The 18,659-nt window shown below is 28.1% G+C and overlaps 1 protein-coding gene across 1 annotated transcript in view; it reads right to left on the bottom strand.

Moving 5' to 3' along the window:
• Window positions 1-18,088, bottom strand: part of LOC142318875 (G1/S-specific cyclin-D2-like) — a 67,151-nt gene extending 49,063 nt beyond the window's left edge. Inside the window, exon 1 of the mRNA XM_075355462.1 lies at window positions 17,723-18,088. Within this exon, the coding sequence (XP_075211577.1) occupies window positions 17,723-17,932 (210 nt within the window). The 5' untranslated portion in view covers window positions 17,933-18,088. The remainder of the gene's footprint in view (window positions 1-17,722) is intronic.
• Between the last annotated feature and the right edge of the window lie 571 nt (window positions 18,089-18,659).

The raw sequence follows: 18,659 nt of genomic DNA, 5'->3' as shown, positions 1-18,659 counted from the left end.
TAGACTTATGTCCGATTTTTTATTGCCCGTTTTTGTTATTGGATTAAAAGACAGAATACATTTGTAAAATATCAGTGAGCTGAAAATAATACAAAATTAACATGCTGATATTTATTATGCGAGAAAAGAAAACAAGATAAAATTGCATTTTATTTATGCAAAAAGGTCAGGGTCATTAATTAAGAATTCGATCTTAATTTAGAATTCATAAAATTTTTTCTTGAAACAAAAAATTAGTTGATCAAAGTTTAAAAAATTATCATTCCGAGGAAGTTGCTGCAATTTCAATAAACGCAAGAATAATCCCGAAAAATGAAACAATTCACATTTAAACAGTAAACAATTATACAGGTGAAAGTAAAAAAAAGGAAACATAGCATTGTATAATATAATTATTTATGGATAATTATGTCAAAGTAATTATGAATAATTGATCTCATCGGTCTCTATCCAGTTCGTTATACCACCAAATCTCAACCTCATTTGAACGTACCGAAATTGAATAAAACACTATGAAATTACTTTCAGACCGTTAAGAAATGGAACTGTTCCACGAACTATTAAATACTTTCCCACTTTTTCCTACAAACAGGGGCTTCTTAAGTTAGGAGTGTTTTATGTTGTAATGAGAAGTAACTTCCACAAAAGTAAAAGTAAAGTCCACAAAAGTACTACCTGATAGTAGATTCAAATCACTCCTGAAACCGATCCTCAAGAAAAACGGTTTACTCAGACCACTAAGGAAAGAGAGAAATGAAGCGCTTTCCTGTTCACTTTTTCTCCTTCTTGATATGAGCCAAACAAACTACTGGACATCAAACAGCATCCTACGTTTGTTACAGGACGATCCTCCAACACCATCTTCAATTTCGTTGGCTCATCAAATGTTCTTGTCATGTCTACGAATGCCACTTTCACTCTGTTCACAACAGGGACGGGGTGAATAGTGAGCATTATTACTTTCATAGAAAGCAAGTGACTCTTAAACTCCAAGAGCTTTACTTGAGTCACAACTATTATTTTGTAATATAATACACATTTAAAAACACCACAAATTTAAAATCCATAATACTATTTTTTTAATAAACATATTGAAACTATGTTAATATCCATACACCATCTCATGACTGTGTACACTAAAGTAATGTAAACCTTTCGTGGATTTAGAAGTACACTAAAGAGCTTTTATTTAATAAGTACTTCAAATTTTTCTCAGCATTTTAGAATTCATCAAATATATTATGAATTTATTCAATATTTATTAACGTAGAATTACGTCATTCGTTTTCTTTACCAAAATAAACAAAAATCGAGTATTTAATTCTTGTTTTTTTTTTAATCATTATTTGTTATACTTAAATAATATATTCGAGATTAAAAAAATCTTTGGAGGAAATCCTCACCGAGAAATTTTCAAATCAATGTAAACTAAGACTGAAGAAATAGTTCGGCAACACCTTGAATCGTTTCATTTATCAAGAAGCATGGTGTGTTGGTTTGTTTGCTGTATGTGCTCACATTTTTGTTTTGAATGAAACGCTTCTTGGCAAAATTCAACAAAGTAGCTAGCAAACAGCATTTACTTGCTATATTTTTTGAAATTAAAAAAAAATTATATTTTGTTTTGAACGTTATTTTACATGAATTTACACGAACGATATTTAGGTAACTGACAAAAACATTTAACAATATCATGTGTAATAAACATAAACCACGTAACATTTTCGCGAGGGCCGTAAGCCCGCCTTTTTCCTAGTTCTATTATAAATACTAGTCTGTGTTCAATATTCAAATCTAATCTATTCTAGTCTAAATATTGAAATCGAAAGCAACAACAATTTATTTTTTGTAATAAACAATACCGCGAATATAATTTATTAATACAATATTTCAAAATTAATTTTACGTAAATTAATATCATGACATTTACACAATACTCCGGGAAATGTGTGTATACGAGAAGATAATATCAAAAATAAGATCTATTATATAATACAATGGATGTTTTACTTACAGGAAAGAGAGTTAATTCCCAAAATTAATCTTCCAAACCAGACTTCCTCTTACAGTTAGTACTGATATTGACATAATAAACTCCAGACATAAATGGAAACACAGAGAAACTATATCTTACTCTTAGGCCTGTAACCGAATCAACATGAAATTTTTATGAGTGGGTAGAGGAAGCGGTGTACTATTTACTATTAAGTGATGAAATTAACTCTCTTAATTAAGGAAAACAATTTATAAGTCACATTTAGTAATATAATCGGCAAGAATTATAAACTGTTAACGTATGCATAATTATCTTGAATTATGTTACAGATTACAGTGTAATTTAACAATAGGTCAGCGAATTTTCAGAATCATGAAATATTTGAAGATATTAAAAATATATACGTATATTAAAGGAGTTTATCTTGAAAAACGAAAACAAATTCTCGAAACGATATTTTACTCCTAGAAAATAGATACAAAGGAATAAATTATTTTTTTGTTGGCCCAGTCTTTCTTAAGGGCATGACGAATCTTAAAGTCTGTACAAGTAGAGGTAAAACGGCTTTCTCAGAGTAACGATCACTATATAATAAAGATAATTAATTGTAAAACTGACTATCATCTGAATTCGTTAACACTTATCCTTTGGTAAAATACTTTTTTATAGATCACCCGCCATTGGTCCCATAACGATGGACTCTTAAACTCTTTCAGTGCCCCCTAGGACTTTATATATTGTATAATAGCCTGAATAAGTTAATGAAGTTTAAAAACACAGACGTAATTAACTTTCAATTCAATTTTTTTCACACTTTTCGCCATTACACATTCAATATATGGCAATGCGAGAAATGAGCTGCTCGGAGGTTACGGAAGAATGAATAATAAAGTAAATGTTTCTACTGCGTTCTACTCACGTCAAAGACTGTGTCAACTTCGCCAACAACATAAATGCTGAAATAAAATTTGAAAACATTATCTGTAGATCAAAAAATCAAGCATGCCATTTCACTTATTCTCGTTTTCTGTTTAATCCCGTTATTTTCTTCTTTTTTTGTAATGGATTTTATTTTAAACGTTACTCAAATTAGTAAAAGTGAAGATATCTATTCACTTCACTTCACTTCAAAATATCCTTACACAGAAATATTGCGGGGGAGTGTATGCATGTATCTCTCTCTCTCTCTCTCTCTCTCTCTCTCTCTCTCTCTCTCTCTCTCTCTCTCTCTCTCTCTCTCTCTCTCTCTCTCTCTCTCTCTCTCTCTCTCTCTCTCTCTCTCTCTCTCTCTCTATGTGGGTATACGTGTGTGTGTGTGTCTGTGTGTGTGTGTGTGTGTGTGTGTGTGTGTGTGTGTGTGTGTGTGTGTGTGTGTGTGTGTGTGTGTGTGTGTGTGTGTGCGCGCGCGTGTACATAACTAAACGACAGGAAATCATCACTCCTGAAAATTAAAATAGCAGTCATCGCTGTCTTCTAATATTCTGATTTACATAATCATGCCAAGCCTACCAAAATGCAGGCTATTAGCACTAAAAGTAACACTTTTACTCTGATCATCAAAGGATCTGGCCATGTATTTACAACATTACTTTCAGGGAAAGTAAATGATTGATGTTCCTTGTAGCTAAGAGCTTTATATCCATCAGTGATAACAAAGCCGTCTGGGACAGATAGTCAAATAGTATAAGAAAAAAATTAATTATACCTCTTTCCATCTAAAGAAACTACATGTATAAATCTACCGCGTATGAATAAGTTTACGAGTTTTACATGAGTATAGCTTCCAATTTAAAGTAACAAAGTAAAAACATTTTTATTACATTTTTAAGAATTCCTAGTCTTATATCCGTTAATATATTATGATAATTTTTAAACGCTTATTGCCAGTCACAACAAAGGAAATAAATATAAGGTGAATACTCGCTTAATAACTGGTTAAAAATAAAGTAAAATAAAAAGATATTCTTCACCTTCTCATTGTTGAAGAATCTTCTACAAAACGGAACAGCTGAAAGAAATTTGCTTTGTTTCCTTTTAAGTAACAATCCGTTCCGTATTATAAGAGAAGAATAATCGATGTTTTAACCTTTCGTTGTTGCTTTTAATTAATTTTTTATTAATAGATTCATAAATTTTTAACTTTATGTTTCTTTTCCGTAATGTTTTTATCTTTATAATTTTACAGGAAGTATACGGCTATATATAAAATAGATGACCAGTAGTTTTATATTAAAATACCGGAATGATAATCAAGAAAGTTTTACGTATAAATTAACAGAATTTCATTATTTTTGTAGCGTACATAACCAGTACTATTGTATTCGATACTCTTTTACAAAATGATTCATGACGATAGTATAAAAAATATATACATTCAATTCCTTTCAACTTATTTCTTGTTTATCGCTTGATTAATGTGTTAATTACAATAATTAAATCGAATCTAAACAATAATAAATAATCATTTACCACTCGCTACGTGGTTGTATCAGCTATATGGAAGATTTGTTAAATTAAGGTAACCATGCATACTAATAATTTTATTTATACATGACTTAACACAGTATATAGTTTTATAATCTTCCAACAATATTAAATTAATTAATAATTTATATTAAAAAATAATTACACCAAGGCATTCTTTCGACGACAATTTCGTTTAGATATAAAATTTTATTTTTAAATTCAAAATTAAAATTAACAAAATTCCGTTATCTTCATATTAAAAATCACACAATTGTAAAGAGAGTTATTATTTATAAACGCAAAGAAAGAAAAGAAAAATTATTAAAACTATCTAAACTGTCAGACTTCTTGAGTACAATTTCAAGGTAACACGATCAATTTAAACTAGTTACCATATCTTGCCCAGTATAGTTCTTGATGTTAAACGTGAACTCTATTATTAAGAACTTATTGCGACGAGGACAATCCAGAACTAAACTAAAACATCACCAAAGTAAATAAAATAAAGTAATAAACAAAACATTTCTGGTGATTTTGCTATCAGTGATTTTGATAATAAATTAAAAAAGAAAAACGAAATAAGGATTTCAAAAGCACAAGCGAGAAGTGCTGTTACACAGGGAAAACATTTATCAGGTTTTTAACTTTTAACCACCGATTAAGGAATTAGAAAGGACTTAAAAATATTTTTCCGAAATATCGTTGTACAATATTTTCGGCACTATGGCAGAAAACTTTGTACAAAAAGGATATCAAAATATAAAGGTTTTTTAACCGACTTTTCAAAGAAAACTACGGTATTACTTTTTTGTCGCATTGCGAAAGTGAGGTGTGAAAATGAATTTTCTTTACGTTTAAAGGTATGAGGAGTAGGAAAATACCATTCACTTAAATCGGGGTTTCCTTATATATTTATTTATAGGCCTACGTATAAAATTTTAAGACTCGAAAATTTCCAAAACTGCCAAATCAATTTTATTGACACTTAGATATGCTTTAGTAGTGTATCTTAAGTAGTGCATATGAAAATATGATGAAAATTGGTTGTGTCGCTCTTGAGTTACGCTCAATTTATGGTTAAAAAATTTGAACGGGACAAGTTAGAAGCATGGTTTGGTATGATACTGCAAGTTGGAACGTTGAAGTTTTTTTATCTCCGGTATCTATTGTTAGCAATATTGTTCGGCATATTCAGATAGCGTTATCTACTTTAAGGGTCATGATGACTAGATATGTGTTTTTTATCGAAGGGTTACGTTGACTGTGTAGTGTGTATTTTTCGTACGCATTCATGCAACGAGTCACAGTGGTGAGCGAGCAACAAAGTAAAATAACGAAAAGTCGGTCTTCTTGCGCACAACTGCGTAAGTTTTTTTTTTTGGTTATGGTGCTATAGGAGAATGCAGAAAATTATGTGACTGTTACATTTTGAAATGAAACGGTGTTAAGACGAAGAGAGAAATTTGTGCAAGAATCCCGAAGAAAGAACAAGCTTTTGTGGTAAATACTAAGCCATCCAGGATTACTGAATTCGGTTCTAGAAGAATGTAGTCTATAAAAATAGTAAAGAAAAATATTAAAAATAAATGAATCCGACATTTGAAAAATGTAATTGTAAGAAATATGTTGAAACCAAAAGATTAATCCAGAATAGAGATGAATGATGAAGTACATCAAACCAGTCAAAAAAAAAACTATCGCGCAAAAATTATTAAAAAAGATCACTACAACAAAATGAATTAACACAAACATAACTTTATTGTGTATGATAAAAACAAAATTTCAATAAAAAAAATATATATACACGGTATAGTACAACGTAATTTTTACAAACTTTTTAAAGTAATTTAATCTACCTACTTTTCAAAATTCTATTAAGTTTTCATGTATCATAGTTACAAATTAATTTTGTTTTCAACTGGATCTGTGTGGTTTTCTTGTTTCATTTTAAGTCTACATAAGAATAAAACCTAATAGTTACAAGCGTAGATTTACCACAATATTATTCTTTTCGTAATTATTATTTATCATATTACAAAAACCTATTACAACCCACAATGAAATCTGGACGTAATAATCGATGGAATAAAATGTGTACAATTATTTTATTATATTCCAACTGGAATGACCGGCAATCTATATTTTATTCGCTAATCCCATAATTTAAATGTATTATAATTATTTTATTAAATATAAATTGATTTTTAATACATTTTTTTACGAATTGCCTTAGATAAAAAAAATCATAGGTTACGTTTTTAGTTATAAAAAAAGTGTGTACACAAACTTATAAATATTTGTCCTCTTCCCAACAAAATGAATTAATTTTGGCAGTATATTTTTCAAAAATGTATTATAAACTGCTACAAAAAGTATTTCATTTTCATTATATCTTGAAGGAAACGTACAAATTATCAATCTTAAAGCCATATTTTGGTTGTCAAGAAAATCGGTAAGATAATTTTCTAGAAACAAGTGAGAAATCTGGAAGGTAGATCAATAAGTAGAATTATCTACTTTTAAATTTCTTTTGCTTCTGCTCCATAATTTCTGTATTTTTTAAGGATATCCATAAAGTAAGATAAGTCTAAACATGTATATATACTTCCATGAATTCATTCCAATTTCATTTCATTTACCTACGATTCCGCTTCGTTTTGGTTACTTTCTACCGACCAAAGCATATTATACATGCAAAATGAACACGATTTCTGATATGGGCGAGATAAGCAAACAATTCAACAGAAGAAAATCATAACTTTCTCTATGGAGACTTGACTATGATTTCATATGCAAGTCGGAATCAACATTACTTAAGTATATGGTAAATACACCGCAAACTCTGATTAATATTCTTATTTACAATGATCGAGAGTTTTAAACGACTTCAGTAATTATGAACAGAGCAACACTTTATGATAACTGATTGATATTTGTTCCGGCCGACATAATTTTCTATTTGCCGATGCCATATATACAGTATGCTGTTTTATTTCATACAAACAGGAGGCGCCGTTGGGTTAACTCATAGGTTCTTATATGAATATACGTATATGAATGTCTATTAAATTATTATTATTTATTAATAAATTTATCACAAAATATTATTTAAAAAAATATGCTGATTACTTTTAATTAATCGTTTAATAAATTAGTTCGGTTCAGTATATCAATTTACGAATGTGAACTATAATAATAGATAATGACAGTGAAAAAGAATATATATATATATTAATATGTATGTATATTTAAAAATACAAAAAGAATACTGAATTACTGACTTGAAATATTTCAAGTTAATTAAGTTAACATTTAATAAATGCAAGTTAAACATGTATCCAAAAATAAATCTGATTTCTCCCAAACAAAAACAGACAATAATTTAGCATAACGGAGTAAAAACAAAACCTAACTTAAGGTCAATATCACAACCTAGCGACCTTAGAAATTCATAAAATTATAATATAAATCTTTTCTAAAGATTTTTTTTTAATGCATACGCCTAACAACATTTTCATGAAACCTTTTGCCAAGTTCGTTGAGAACTAGTATTTATTTAGATTAAGATCGCTTTCAAAACTATTAGGTTATGCGTCTCAAAAAAATTGTATGCAGGAAGAAGGCCGGTTTAAACTCCACTATATCATCATGATACTTAATAATGTCCTGGAATGGCCTGTTCCTTTAATGCGGATAAAAAATTTATAGACCGTTAAAAAAAATTTTTTTTTCGTTTAATGGATTTATTTTAATAAAGATAGGGATTGCAAGCTATACTTCTGATATAAAACTAAAAGCACCATAGCGGTGTTATTGAATAATAAAGTATCACCGGTTTGAATTCCATTTCGTATACCGGTTATGTATACCAAAATATACAAAAATTAAGACAAAAACAGGACGTAAAAAGTTGTTTTAATAATTGTGTATCAAATTTTAGTAGGGATATGACGCTCGTCTTACCCGATAACCACTTTATACAAACTTATTGAACATCCACCTAATAAAAACACGAACCTCCAGATCGATCCACAGACAATTCCTTCCAGATTAAATAAAAAAACTGGTGGTTTGAATTCGGCAATGTTGGCTTCTTAAAAAAAAAGAATACTTCAAATCCAATTTTATCGCGGGATTCTGATTTTTACACCGGAATCTATTGTTTACTTCTCTGAACACGATAAAAATTTAAATTATTTGTCTTTATTTACTTATTTTGTCGGTCATCATGAATATAACTCTTTACTTTTTAACAGAATTATAGATGAACGAGTAATATATACTACGAAATCAAATTTTTTTCAGGATGCTGACCCTGAAACTTGAAATCTCTTTTTTTTAACACGGCAGAACTATGGTTTACATTTATCGAGATCCTAGAACTAACTGCGATGGAAACAAAACTAATCATACGATTAGATCCAAAATTTCAACATCCTACGGCTAATTGTTTTTGAGTTATGCGAGATAAATACGTACGTAACGTGCAGACGTCACGCCGAACTAGTCAAAATGGATTCAGAGATGGTCAAAATGAATAATTCCGTTGAAATCTGAAAACCAAATTTTTCGCGATCATAGTACTTCCTTTACTTGTACAAGGAACTAGTAATAAATTACCTGTCTTACAAACTGATGGTTCCACAATACCAGAAACGACAAAGAGAAATCCTGTTTCAAAAGTACTGTATAGATAATTATTTTCTTTACGTTTACTAATTTGTTTTTATTTCATTTATTTTTTTTTTTTTGTGTTAGTAGTTATTTTATTATCTACGGAGGATTACTATTTTAAAATTCAAATGCGCATCTAATTATAGTTTTAAATTTTTGAAAACCGTTCTCGAGCCATTTCTATTCGTTATATTTTCTTTTTTTTAGTTCTAGTAACGTAAACTAATTGATATTAAATATTACAGCAAACAAAACCTAAATAAATCCAGTAGAAAATTAAGCAAGAATTCACACACGAGTTTCGTTTTTCTTTATTAAAAAAGAAAAAAATGCCACTAGTGTAGTTATACAATCCACCACATACATTTGATATATATATATATATAGGTGGAGAGAGAGAGAGAGACTATTAGGCCTATACTACTAAATATAGTAATTAAATAACATTAAAATAATTTAAAGCTGTAAAAGTATTTATTTAAACTGACAGACATAAAGCATTCCCATTGTTCAACCAGATCTGATATAGAAAGGAATAAGTGTGACCTTGCTGGGTTCTTACCACTAGCAGTCTGAAGAAAATCATTTTAGACAAAAAAAAAGAAGAAGAAGAAGAAGAAAGAAGCTCAACGAGAATATAATACGTAAACAACAAAGAAGCCGAAACTACTTTTCTTTCTCACTCCCACCCCATCTCAAGGTGATTTAAATAATCGTAAGGTAACAAAATAATCATCCGGTATTCATATAATAACTTTTGAGTGTAACATACAATACTGCAGTCATCATCGATTTAACCCGAATTAATCGGTAACAGATTTAAATAGAAAACAAAGTAATATATTTTTGCGTTAAAATACGAGGATATTGGTATCACTCGAAATGTGATATCTGTAATCAAACACTTCACCCGTAAGCGGACTAAATGGCTCAGTAGTAAATTATTTAACTATTAGTAATAAGTATTAAAGTAAAAGAAAACTTATAATTTGAGGCGAAGCATACGAATTATATTTTCAATGAAACTTTTTATATTTTTAAACTTATACCAAAGCATTCTTTAAAAGTTATTAAATTACATAATTCGAGAAAAGTACCCTAACTATTAGCTCCACATCATACAACCCTAATTATTCAGCGGAATTAATTGCAGGTAAAATGACTTTAATAATGTTATTAATTATAAAATCTACTAATGTTAACGGTTATTATACGTGTACGTTATAAAGCGATTATAGTCCACCTGACGCTAAGCAAACAGTTCGTGAACTGTTTGCTTAGCGTCGTGAAAAGGTATAACAATTTTCAAGAATAACAAAGCTTATGTCGGAATTATTGTAAGGAAAAAGAGGAACTACAAGGTTTCCCGTTGCCTTCACTGAACCAAATTTATTCTGAGAGAGCAACTCTGATCAGTTGTATTCCGAATTCCTTTTTGTATGTCACACCCTTAAAAAAGATTGAAAAAGATAACAAGATTAATAAACCAATAAATGAATGTATCTCTTTCTAAAAATCAGTTACACACACCGACTTATAGGAGAAAAAACCTGAAAAAAGATTTTTAAAAAACATAGTAATAATAATAAGTCCTAAATTTTATAGAACAAGTCTAAAAAATGATCGATTATCAATCAATAGTGTCAAAGAAATTATAATATATTCAAATTTTTTATCGGCGTAAAGTAACTTTAAAAAAAAAAATTATATGGATAACACGACTTCCTTGTACGCCTATTAAATTGCACATACACATTTTTTTAAATAAAAAGTACTAAAAATTTTATTTCACTAATAACTTCTGATTTTTCATTTTTATTTATTTTTTATTGTTATATTGAATTATTATTTATTGAAAAACGTTTTTTACAATCAGAGGTTAATAATTATTAATAAATCAATATATTTAAATTTTAAAGAAAAGAAAAGGAAATTTTAAGTCCAATTCGAACCGATGTACATTCCCCTTGAAGATCATAATATCTCACTAATTAAAATTGTATATGGCTATAACTCTGGAACAAATGAACATAAGTATCCCGATATATCGTTGAAAATTTCTCAATGGGGGCTTATTACTGCAGTTAAAAAACAAATCCAAAATCTATTTCTTTTGGATTTTGGGCTTTTTTGGACACTTTTGGTCAAGTCGATTGCAATCAAAAGGGGAGGTGCACAACTAGATATTACAACAGTCCTAAATTAAAAATGTCAACATCCTACGGCTAATCGTTTTTGAGTTATGCGATATAGATACATACATATGTACGTACATACAAACGCAAATATAGACGTCACGCCGAAACTAGTCAAAATGGATTTAGGGATGGTCAAAGTGGATATTTCCGTTGAAATTTGAGAACCGAAATTTTTTACAATCACCGTACTTCCTTTACTTGGTACTAGGAAGTAAAAATCGTACGAAAATGGTTTCAAGATTAAATCGAACGATGGAATATTCAGTTAATAAATCGTCTTAACATGTTACAGCAGTTTTAAATTTTAGATATAATCCCATGAACTTTCATAAAATAAAATATTTAAATAACTCATTATATCTTTGTAATACTTAAAGCAAATTAAAAAAAGAAACGTAAATCGTAAAATAACATAAATGGCTTCATTTAATGAAGCCATTAAATAAATGGATTCAGTTTGAAATAGACAAACACCAATTATCTAAAGGTGCTTCTGTATTAGTAGCTGTATCATTGTATCATCATATCCTATTACGTTAATTATGATATTTCTGTAGAACAAACGGATGTATAACCAACGGCAGTATCAATTGGTTTTATAAAATAAATAGGACTGATACGATGGATGACATTGGCATCGTAGTTTGCAGATATGAAAAATTACAAATAAAATGATACGAATACACCTTTACGGAATCTTTCCACAACTTCTATTAAGAAAAAGAATTTTCTCAAAAAAAGCAATTCATCAAAACAGAAATAATCTAGAATAATGATGGGTGCATTTACAAAATAAAGTTAATTATGCCACTTAAAATTGTATTAATAAACAAAAATTTCAACTTTTTTTTTCACGTTCATTTAGAATCACCATTTATGAAAATAATATGCTAACTTTTACTCCATATAATAGAATAAAATTTTCAACACGGTAATTTTATGAAACAAAAAACTTTAACGAAAGTACTATAAAAATAAAATTCGATAACTTTTGAATCTTAATTCAGAGATTGTTTATCTGCTTTAATTCCGCTTCTGTTTGATCTTTAATCCATCTCATTTTTACACTTTGTTGAAGGGTTTTCTCTACAAAAATATTTTTTTCAATAATATAGAAAAAGTTTTTTTTATTTTATAAAACATTTAAATATAATAGTATAGTTAACAAACGTAGCAAAAGAAATGTAACATACAAAAAAACCTTCCGTTAAATAGTGTATGAACTTATAGTAACAAATAATACATTAAATTAAATTTCAGGACAAAAAGAAAAAAAAATAACCAGTTTCTTCGAACAATAAGAGGAAGTACAAAAGCACTGCTATTTAAAAAGAAATCGTTCTAATGTGAGTATCTTAAAAACAGAATTATTTGAATTTTAAAACAACTTTAAGATTATAAAACAAATTAATGATTGATCATTTTCAAAAATGTTTAAGAAACCGAAACAAGAAATGCATTACATAACGTTTTTATATTCAATACTAAACTTATAAAAATAAATTAAACAGCCCACGCACATTTCAACTAGCTTGATAGAACTAACTTTGTAATATCAAAACTGAAATTATCAATAGCATTTAATTCGCGGAAATAATAAAGAAAAAATTCTAAATAAAACATAGAGACTTCCCTATTGAATATTTTTTTTACTCGTTCCGGTTCTCAGTATTAACATTGATAAAAAATTAAAATTTATATCGCTACTTTTCTTATAAATATGCTCGACTACCCACTTAATGGACATGTATTAAAATAAACCAAATAAATATAATCCAAAATATAGCTTTAATAAAACGTACATTAAAATATATTTTTGAACACTGTGCTCTTAATTCAATCCATCTAATTTTACTGTCAATCCCCAAGTAAGCAAATTCCTATCTTCGTCTGCCTCAAAACAAATATTTTTAAGAGGTTTTTCTAATTTTTATATCTATATTTGATGCTAAGGAACTCCATTTTAAGCTTGAAATCTATACTATATTGGTATGAATAGATAAAGAGAAATTTCACATTTAATTTTTTAAGACATTATAACCCGTTTAGTACCATAGTTTGTATTGTAAAACATTAAATAATAATTATGCATTACTTGTCCAATGAGTGTTTTCTTTTAATATACTTTTTTTTTAACAAGTTCAGTAGACTTATAATTTCAAAACTGGTATTAATAGATAAAAAAGTATTGTTATCTATCATAATCGGTTAAAGTTTGACTAATCAGAACATTTGATTTAAATGAAACCACGATTTCATTTTTAGATAAATTTTATTTTAATGATTTTTTTAAATACGAATTTAAAACAAATAACAAATGAATAAAGTTCAGTAAATGACGGCGAATGGAAAAAAATTACAAACTGAATACAGAAAGTAGGTATTATAAAAAAAATAAAACATTTAATAATTTATCTAACGAGCGATAATTGTCAGATACTTATTAAATTATTGTATCATTAAATACTCGAAAATACTTAAAAAAAAAGACTTCTAATTAAACAAGGACATAATAAGCGTTTAATTAACCCAGTAACATAATTTTGTTCTTAAAAGGTTGTTTTCTTTACAAATAAAATAGATAAATTTCAACAATATTTATTGTTTCAATTAACATTTGCACAGCTTTATATTTTTTGAAAAGAAAAAAATATGGATTCAAATTGTAGTGAATTAAAATTGTAGCAAAAACACGCCTGGAATGTAAAATAGCAGCAAATAAGGTAATTAATAATTAAAAAAAGATACAACATTAACGATAATCGTTACAAATATCGGTTAAAATCAGGTAAATAACATGCTCTTTTTATTAAAGTTGCATGCTTTTATCTGTTCCCTACAATAGTTTTGATGTGTTTACATTAAAAAAAAAAAAATTACACTCCTATACAGATTAACCTTTCACTCCCCCATTCTGGACCTTTATTTAGGAATGCGTGCTACGATGTAGCAATTACTTTTTTCTTTTTTTCTACAGGTATTTAACTTGTACTTTTTGTTAGACCCAAAATGATAATTTTTAAAACAGTCGGACTACATCAGTTAATATAGATAGATAAAACAAAAGTTCAGTATTGGAAAATAGTTTTATTAAATTAGTTAATTAAAAAAAAGTTTTGTTAGAAATATGTAAAAAAAAAAAAAAAAAAAAAAAAAAACAATTAAGAAGCCATTTTGTAAAGTGGCATAAGCTATTTGCCTCTTTCAGTTTTTTGTTTAATTATAATTTCTTCCCATTTTAATTTAGACACAAACCAAGAACTTTGAATTTACCATAAAATTATTTTATAGTTTAAACGTTAGAATAATATATAATAATTCTATACTAGAATAATTATTAACAACATATTATTTTGGGTATAGGCGTGATTTAAATAATTCCAGAAAGAAATATAACATTCAAGAACAGTTCTTAAAAGCCGCCCTGCAATCAAGATTTATTTTTAAAATAATAAGCATTTACACTCTTTTTATTATGAATTTTTGCAGTTTTCTTTTCTTTTTTTTTGTATTATTATGTAACAAATAACACGATACCATGAAAAAGATGTAATTTTTCGTTTTGTTTCATTTTGTGATTCGCTAGTACTTTTTTCCATGAAAAATGAAAGATTGTTAAGTTATAACTGAGACGGGGTGTATTCATTGAATTCCGTTACTTTTTTACAACTAAATTAACTTATTTTCGGAATGAACTTTCTTAAATTAATTATTTGCAAAAAAATATAATTACATCAATAATTTCTACAATATATATATTACATAAATATATTAGAAATTATTGATGTAATTATATTTTTTCAAAAGTTAATGGGAAATCCAAAATTAAACACTAAAATAAAAAAAGATCAATACCATTCTATCGATGAATTTCGGAGATGTATCAATATTTTCCTTCTACACCCATTATAAGTATTACCTGTATTCAAATTCAGTAACATATATAATCTCCATAATGCAATCGATTTTTACAAAATGACTCAACCAAAAATGTATAAATTTATTTAAACAAAGCTAAGAATAATTTCTGATGACGAAATTATCAAGACCAAAAATGAATAAACGACGCTTCAACAACGGTAAGCGTTATTTTTATACTGCAGTATTTAAAACTCATAATGTATCCAGAATTACTCTCTTAGTTCTATTGTTACTAGATATTTTAATAATTTTAATTCTTTTATTTTCCCTGTAGGAAAATTACTTTTATTACGCTCCTTTATAAAATAAACTTTTAAGTATTTCTTAAAAAATTACCGCTCAAAATTATTTTTAATAATCTGAGAAACCAAAGAAAGCCGGTGAACGGAATAAATCAAAAGAAAAATTCAAACAGGTGTACTTTATACATAAAAACGCCCTACTGAGCCTGAAAATAAAGTCTCAGTTTTTTGAAAATCGCATATGAGTATTAAGAAAAACCTTTAAATAGCGTTCATACATAAAAAAATTCATTGTGGTTTCCACTGAAATTTCTGCGACATAATTAAAGTTAGATCATAAAGTGACTGCTAATAAATAGAATACATCACCAATAAAGAAACGATTTTAATAAAATAAGCGCGGGAACCTCCCATCTTCAGGAATTTTTGATTTCAAAAGTACGCGCGCCGGGTCTAATGATATGTTTTTAAATAATAGTAGTTTTTTAATTACTATTATTATTATATTCAATAACTAGTAGATGTGCAATTAATAAAATTTATTTTTTTCAATTATTCAATTAATTCTTGAATGAATATCACATCAATTTGTACATTTTTGTTCAGATTCATAAATGTTTCAATCGTTATTAATCTTTACCTGTTTTTACTGTTATTAATATAATGCAGAAAAACAATCATAAATTTAAATAGATATTCTCTAATTTCACTTTAACATGGATTTATTACGGAAGGAAAATTAGTAGTACTAAAATGTGGTGCGCTAAAATATCGACTATAAGAAACGAAATCAAATTAATTTTCGATAGGATCCGAAACTCCAAAGTTCATAATCGCCATGACAAAAACATTTGTCATATTTTATAAATCAATACGTAGTTTAAAACAGCCGGTGTTTAAAACAATTTTTACCCTGATGTCAAAGACGATAAAATACTCAACTTCCATTTCTTGGCCGTGTTAACTCTCTCTTCCTTTTACATCTTTATATAATTAAAATAATAATAATAAAGAAAAAAAATTCAACGACATCCATCCTATTGTATCATCCATCTATTGTAATCACGTGATTTCCCGTAACATATAATAATTAAAGATAGAAAAATAATTACGGTTCATCATACAAATAAAGAGTATAATTTAATACATAAATCATAAAAGCATTACATGTAAATTATAATAAAATAAATTTTAATATAAAATAAATAAAAGAATAAGTAAAAATATATGTATAAATAAAACAAAAAGAAATAGGAAAATAGGAAGGGAAAACAAATAATTATAATAATTTATTAAGACTATTGTTGTTAAAAAAGATATTAAAATTGTCGCTTATGTATTATTTACTCATTATATTATTCTAAGTAATAAAATAATGCTTGATAATATTTAATAATAATAATAATACTCTTAGCGTAATAAATTATTTAAAATTCACACGGTTTTTTTACAACATACAATCACTGGTATTAAAATTTTCAATATATTTTAATTAATTATTTTTCCCAAATAAAAACAGTTTACACTAAATTAAAAAAAAATATTTTTTTCTAATAGTATATTTGAATTTCTTTTATTGAAAAAAAGGGGGTAAAAAATAAATCTCCCATTTATCTATAAATCGTCATCAAACAACAGTCACATTGCAAACATTGTATAATCATAATTACTTTATCACATTCACAAGACAGGGTACATAATAATAATTACCGTGTATTACCATACTTATGTGCATTACAAAAGTATAAATATATACAAGTTACCCTAATAAAAAAAAACTAATTATCTAATGTAGTTACGAGTTGTAATAAAAAAATCTATTTCACTTAAAACTCTAAACTATGTGTTATTACGGGAAAATAAGATATTTTCTTCAGAACTCTACAACCTGTAACAAAAATAATCAACTGCAAAACAACCTAACAAATTATTACCTCATAATAATGTATATTTTAAAGTAATTAATCGTGGTTTTTCTACTTCTGGGTGTATTTATTATACTAAGTATTACAGCAATTAAAACCGCTAAAAAGTACTACCAGTTATCATTTTCATTTGATGCTTTCTTAATGGAAGAAATTAGAGCAATAACAGGGGCTTTATTATTGCCATCCAAAGAAATACTTATTACGTACTTATGTAGGGGGTTTATCGACAGTGAATTTGTTTTTATTGTTACAAAACTACCATAGCGAGAAACATTAATATTTATATGACGTTCCTACCTCCAGCATCCAATCAGCAACTATTCTTCTCATTGAAGGCGTAAGGTCCGCTTGTAAGCACTGGAAGTAGGAACTAGAGGTAACATAACGTTCTTCCCGATTTAATAGATTTTTTAATACTCTATCGTCATTTAATAAATTTGGATCGTTATAAGCTTTACATTCTAAACCTAGTACAGGTTCGCAACAAAGCAAGTCCACCCTGTACATAGTGGAATGATTATAATGGCATACGCACGATAGATAAACACGTCGACGGCACCACTTTACGCACAAAACACGAGCTTGGTTGTATCTAGTTCCAACACGCAGCCCGACAACGTTACTCCGGTCTGGCCAGCCGCCAGGGCCACATTGTACAATGGAATACCCCTACCTATCAACAATCTCATACAGAGACGCCTCTCCCCACCATAAAACGAATGAAAGACATTGCTTTGTAGCTTTGAATTCTCACCGATAGGACCGCTACTGCTGTATCTCACTTCCCCTTACCCCACCCAAACTAAACTATCAAACCGCATCCCCCTTCCCTTACTTCTCTCATTCCTTCATCACTTTCTTGATTTTTCTATTTTAGCTTCTCTTTTTTCCGCTTTTAGCTGATACTACTCCCTGCTCTACCATTCTATCCCTCTTTCATTTATCATTCTTTCTCACTCATAAAACACACACACACTCACACGTTTATATTTCTCCTGCATCTTGTAGACGGCGGCGCTACGCTGGAGGCCTCCTTCGGGTAGTCTCACATCAGTCTCCGTTTAATAGTTCCCTGTTTTATGAATATCTGTACGTTACCCTATCCTTTTAAGATGTAAATAATAATAATAATAATAATTTATTTAACTTAAAATCAACCGAATGATAATGTGTTAGTTAATTGCAATATATATATATATATTAGAATTATTAGCTTGGTTTTATTCGTGCAAAT

Source organism: Lycorma delicatula, chromosome 2 (genome assembly GCF_047948215.1).
Source record: "Lycorma delicatula isolate Av1 chromosome 2, ASM4794821v1, whole genome shotgun sequence".
Lineage (NCBI taxonomy): Eukaryota > Metazoa > Arthropoda > Insecta > Hemiptera > Fulgoridae > Lycorma > Lycorma delicatula.
This window is presented reverse-complemented; position numbering and strand designations above follow the sequence as displayed.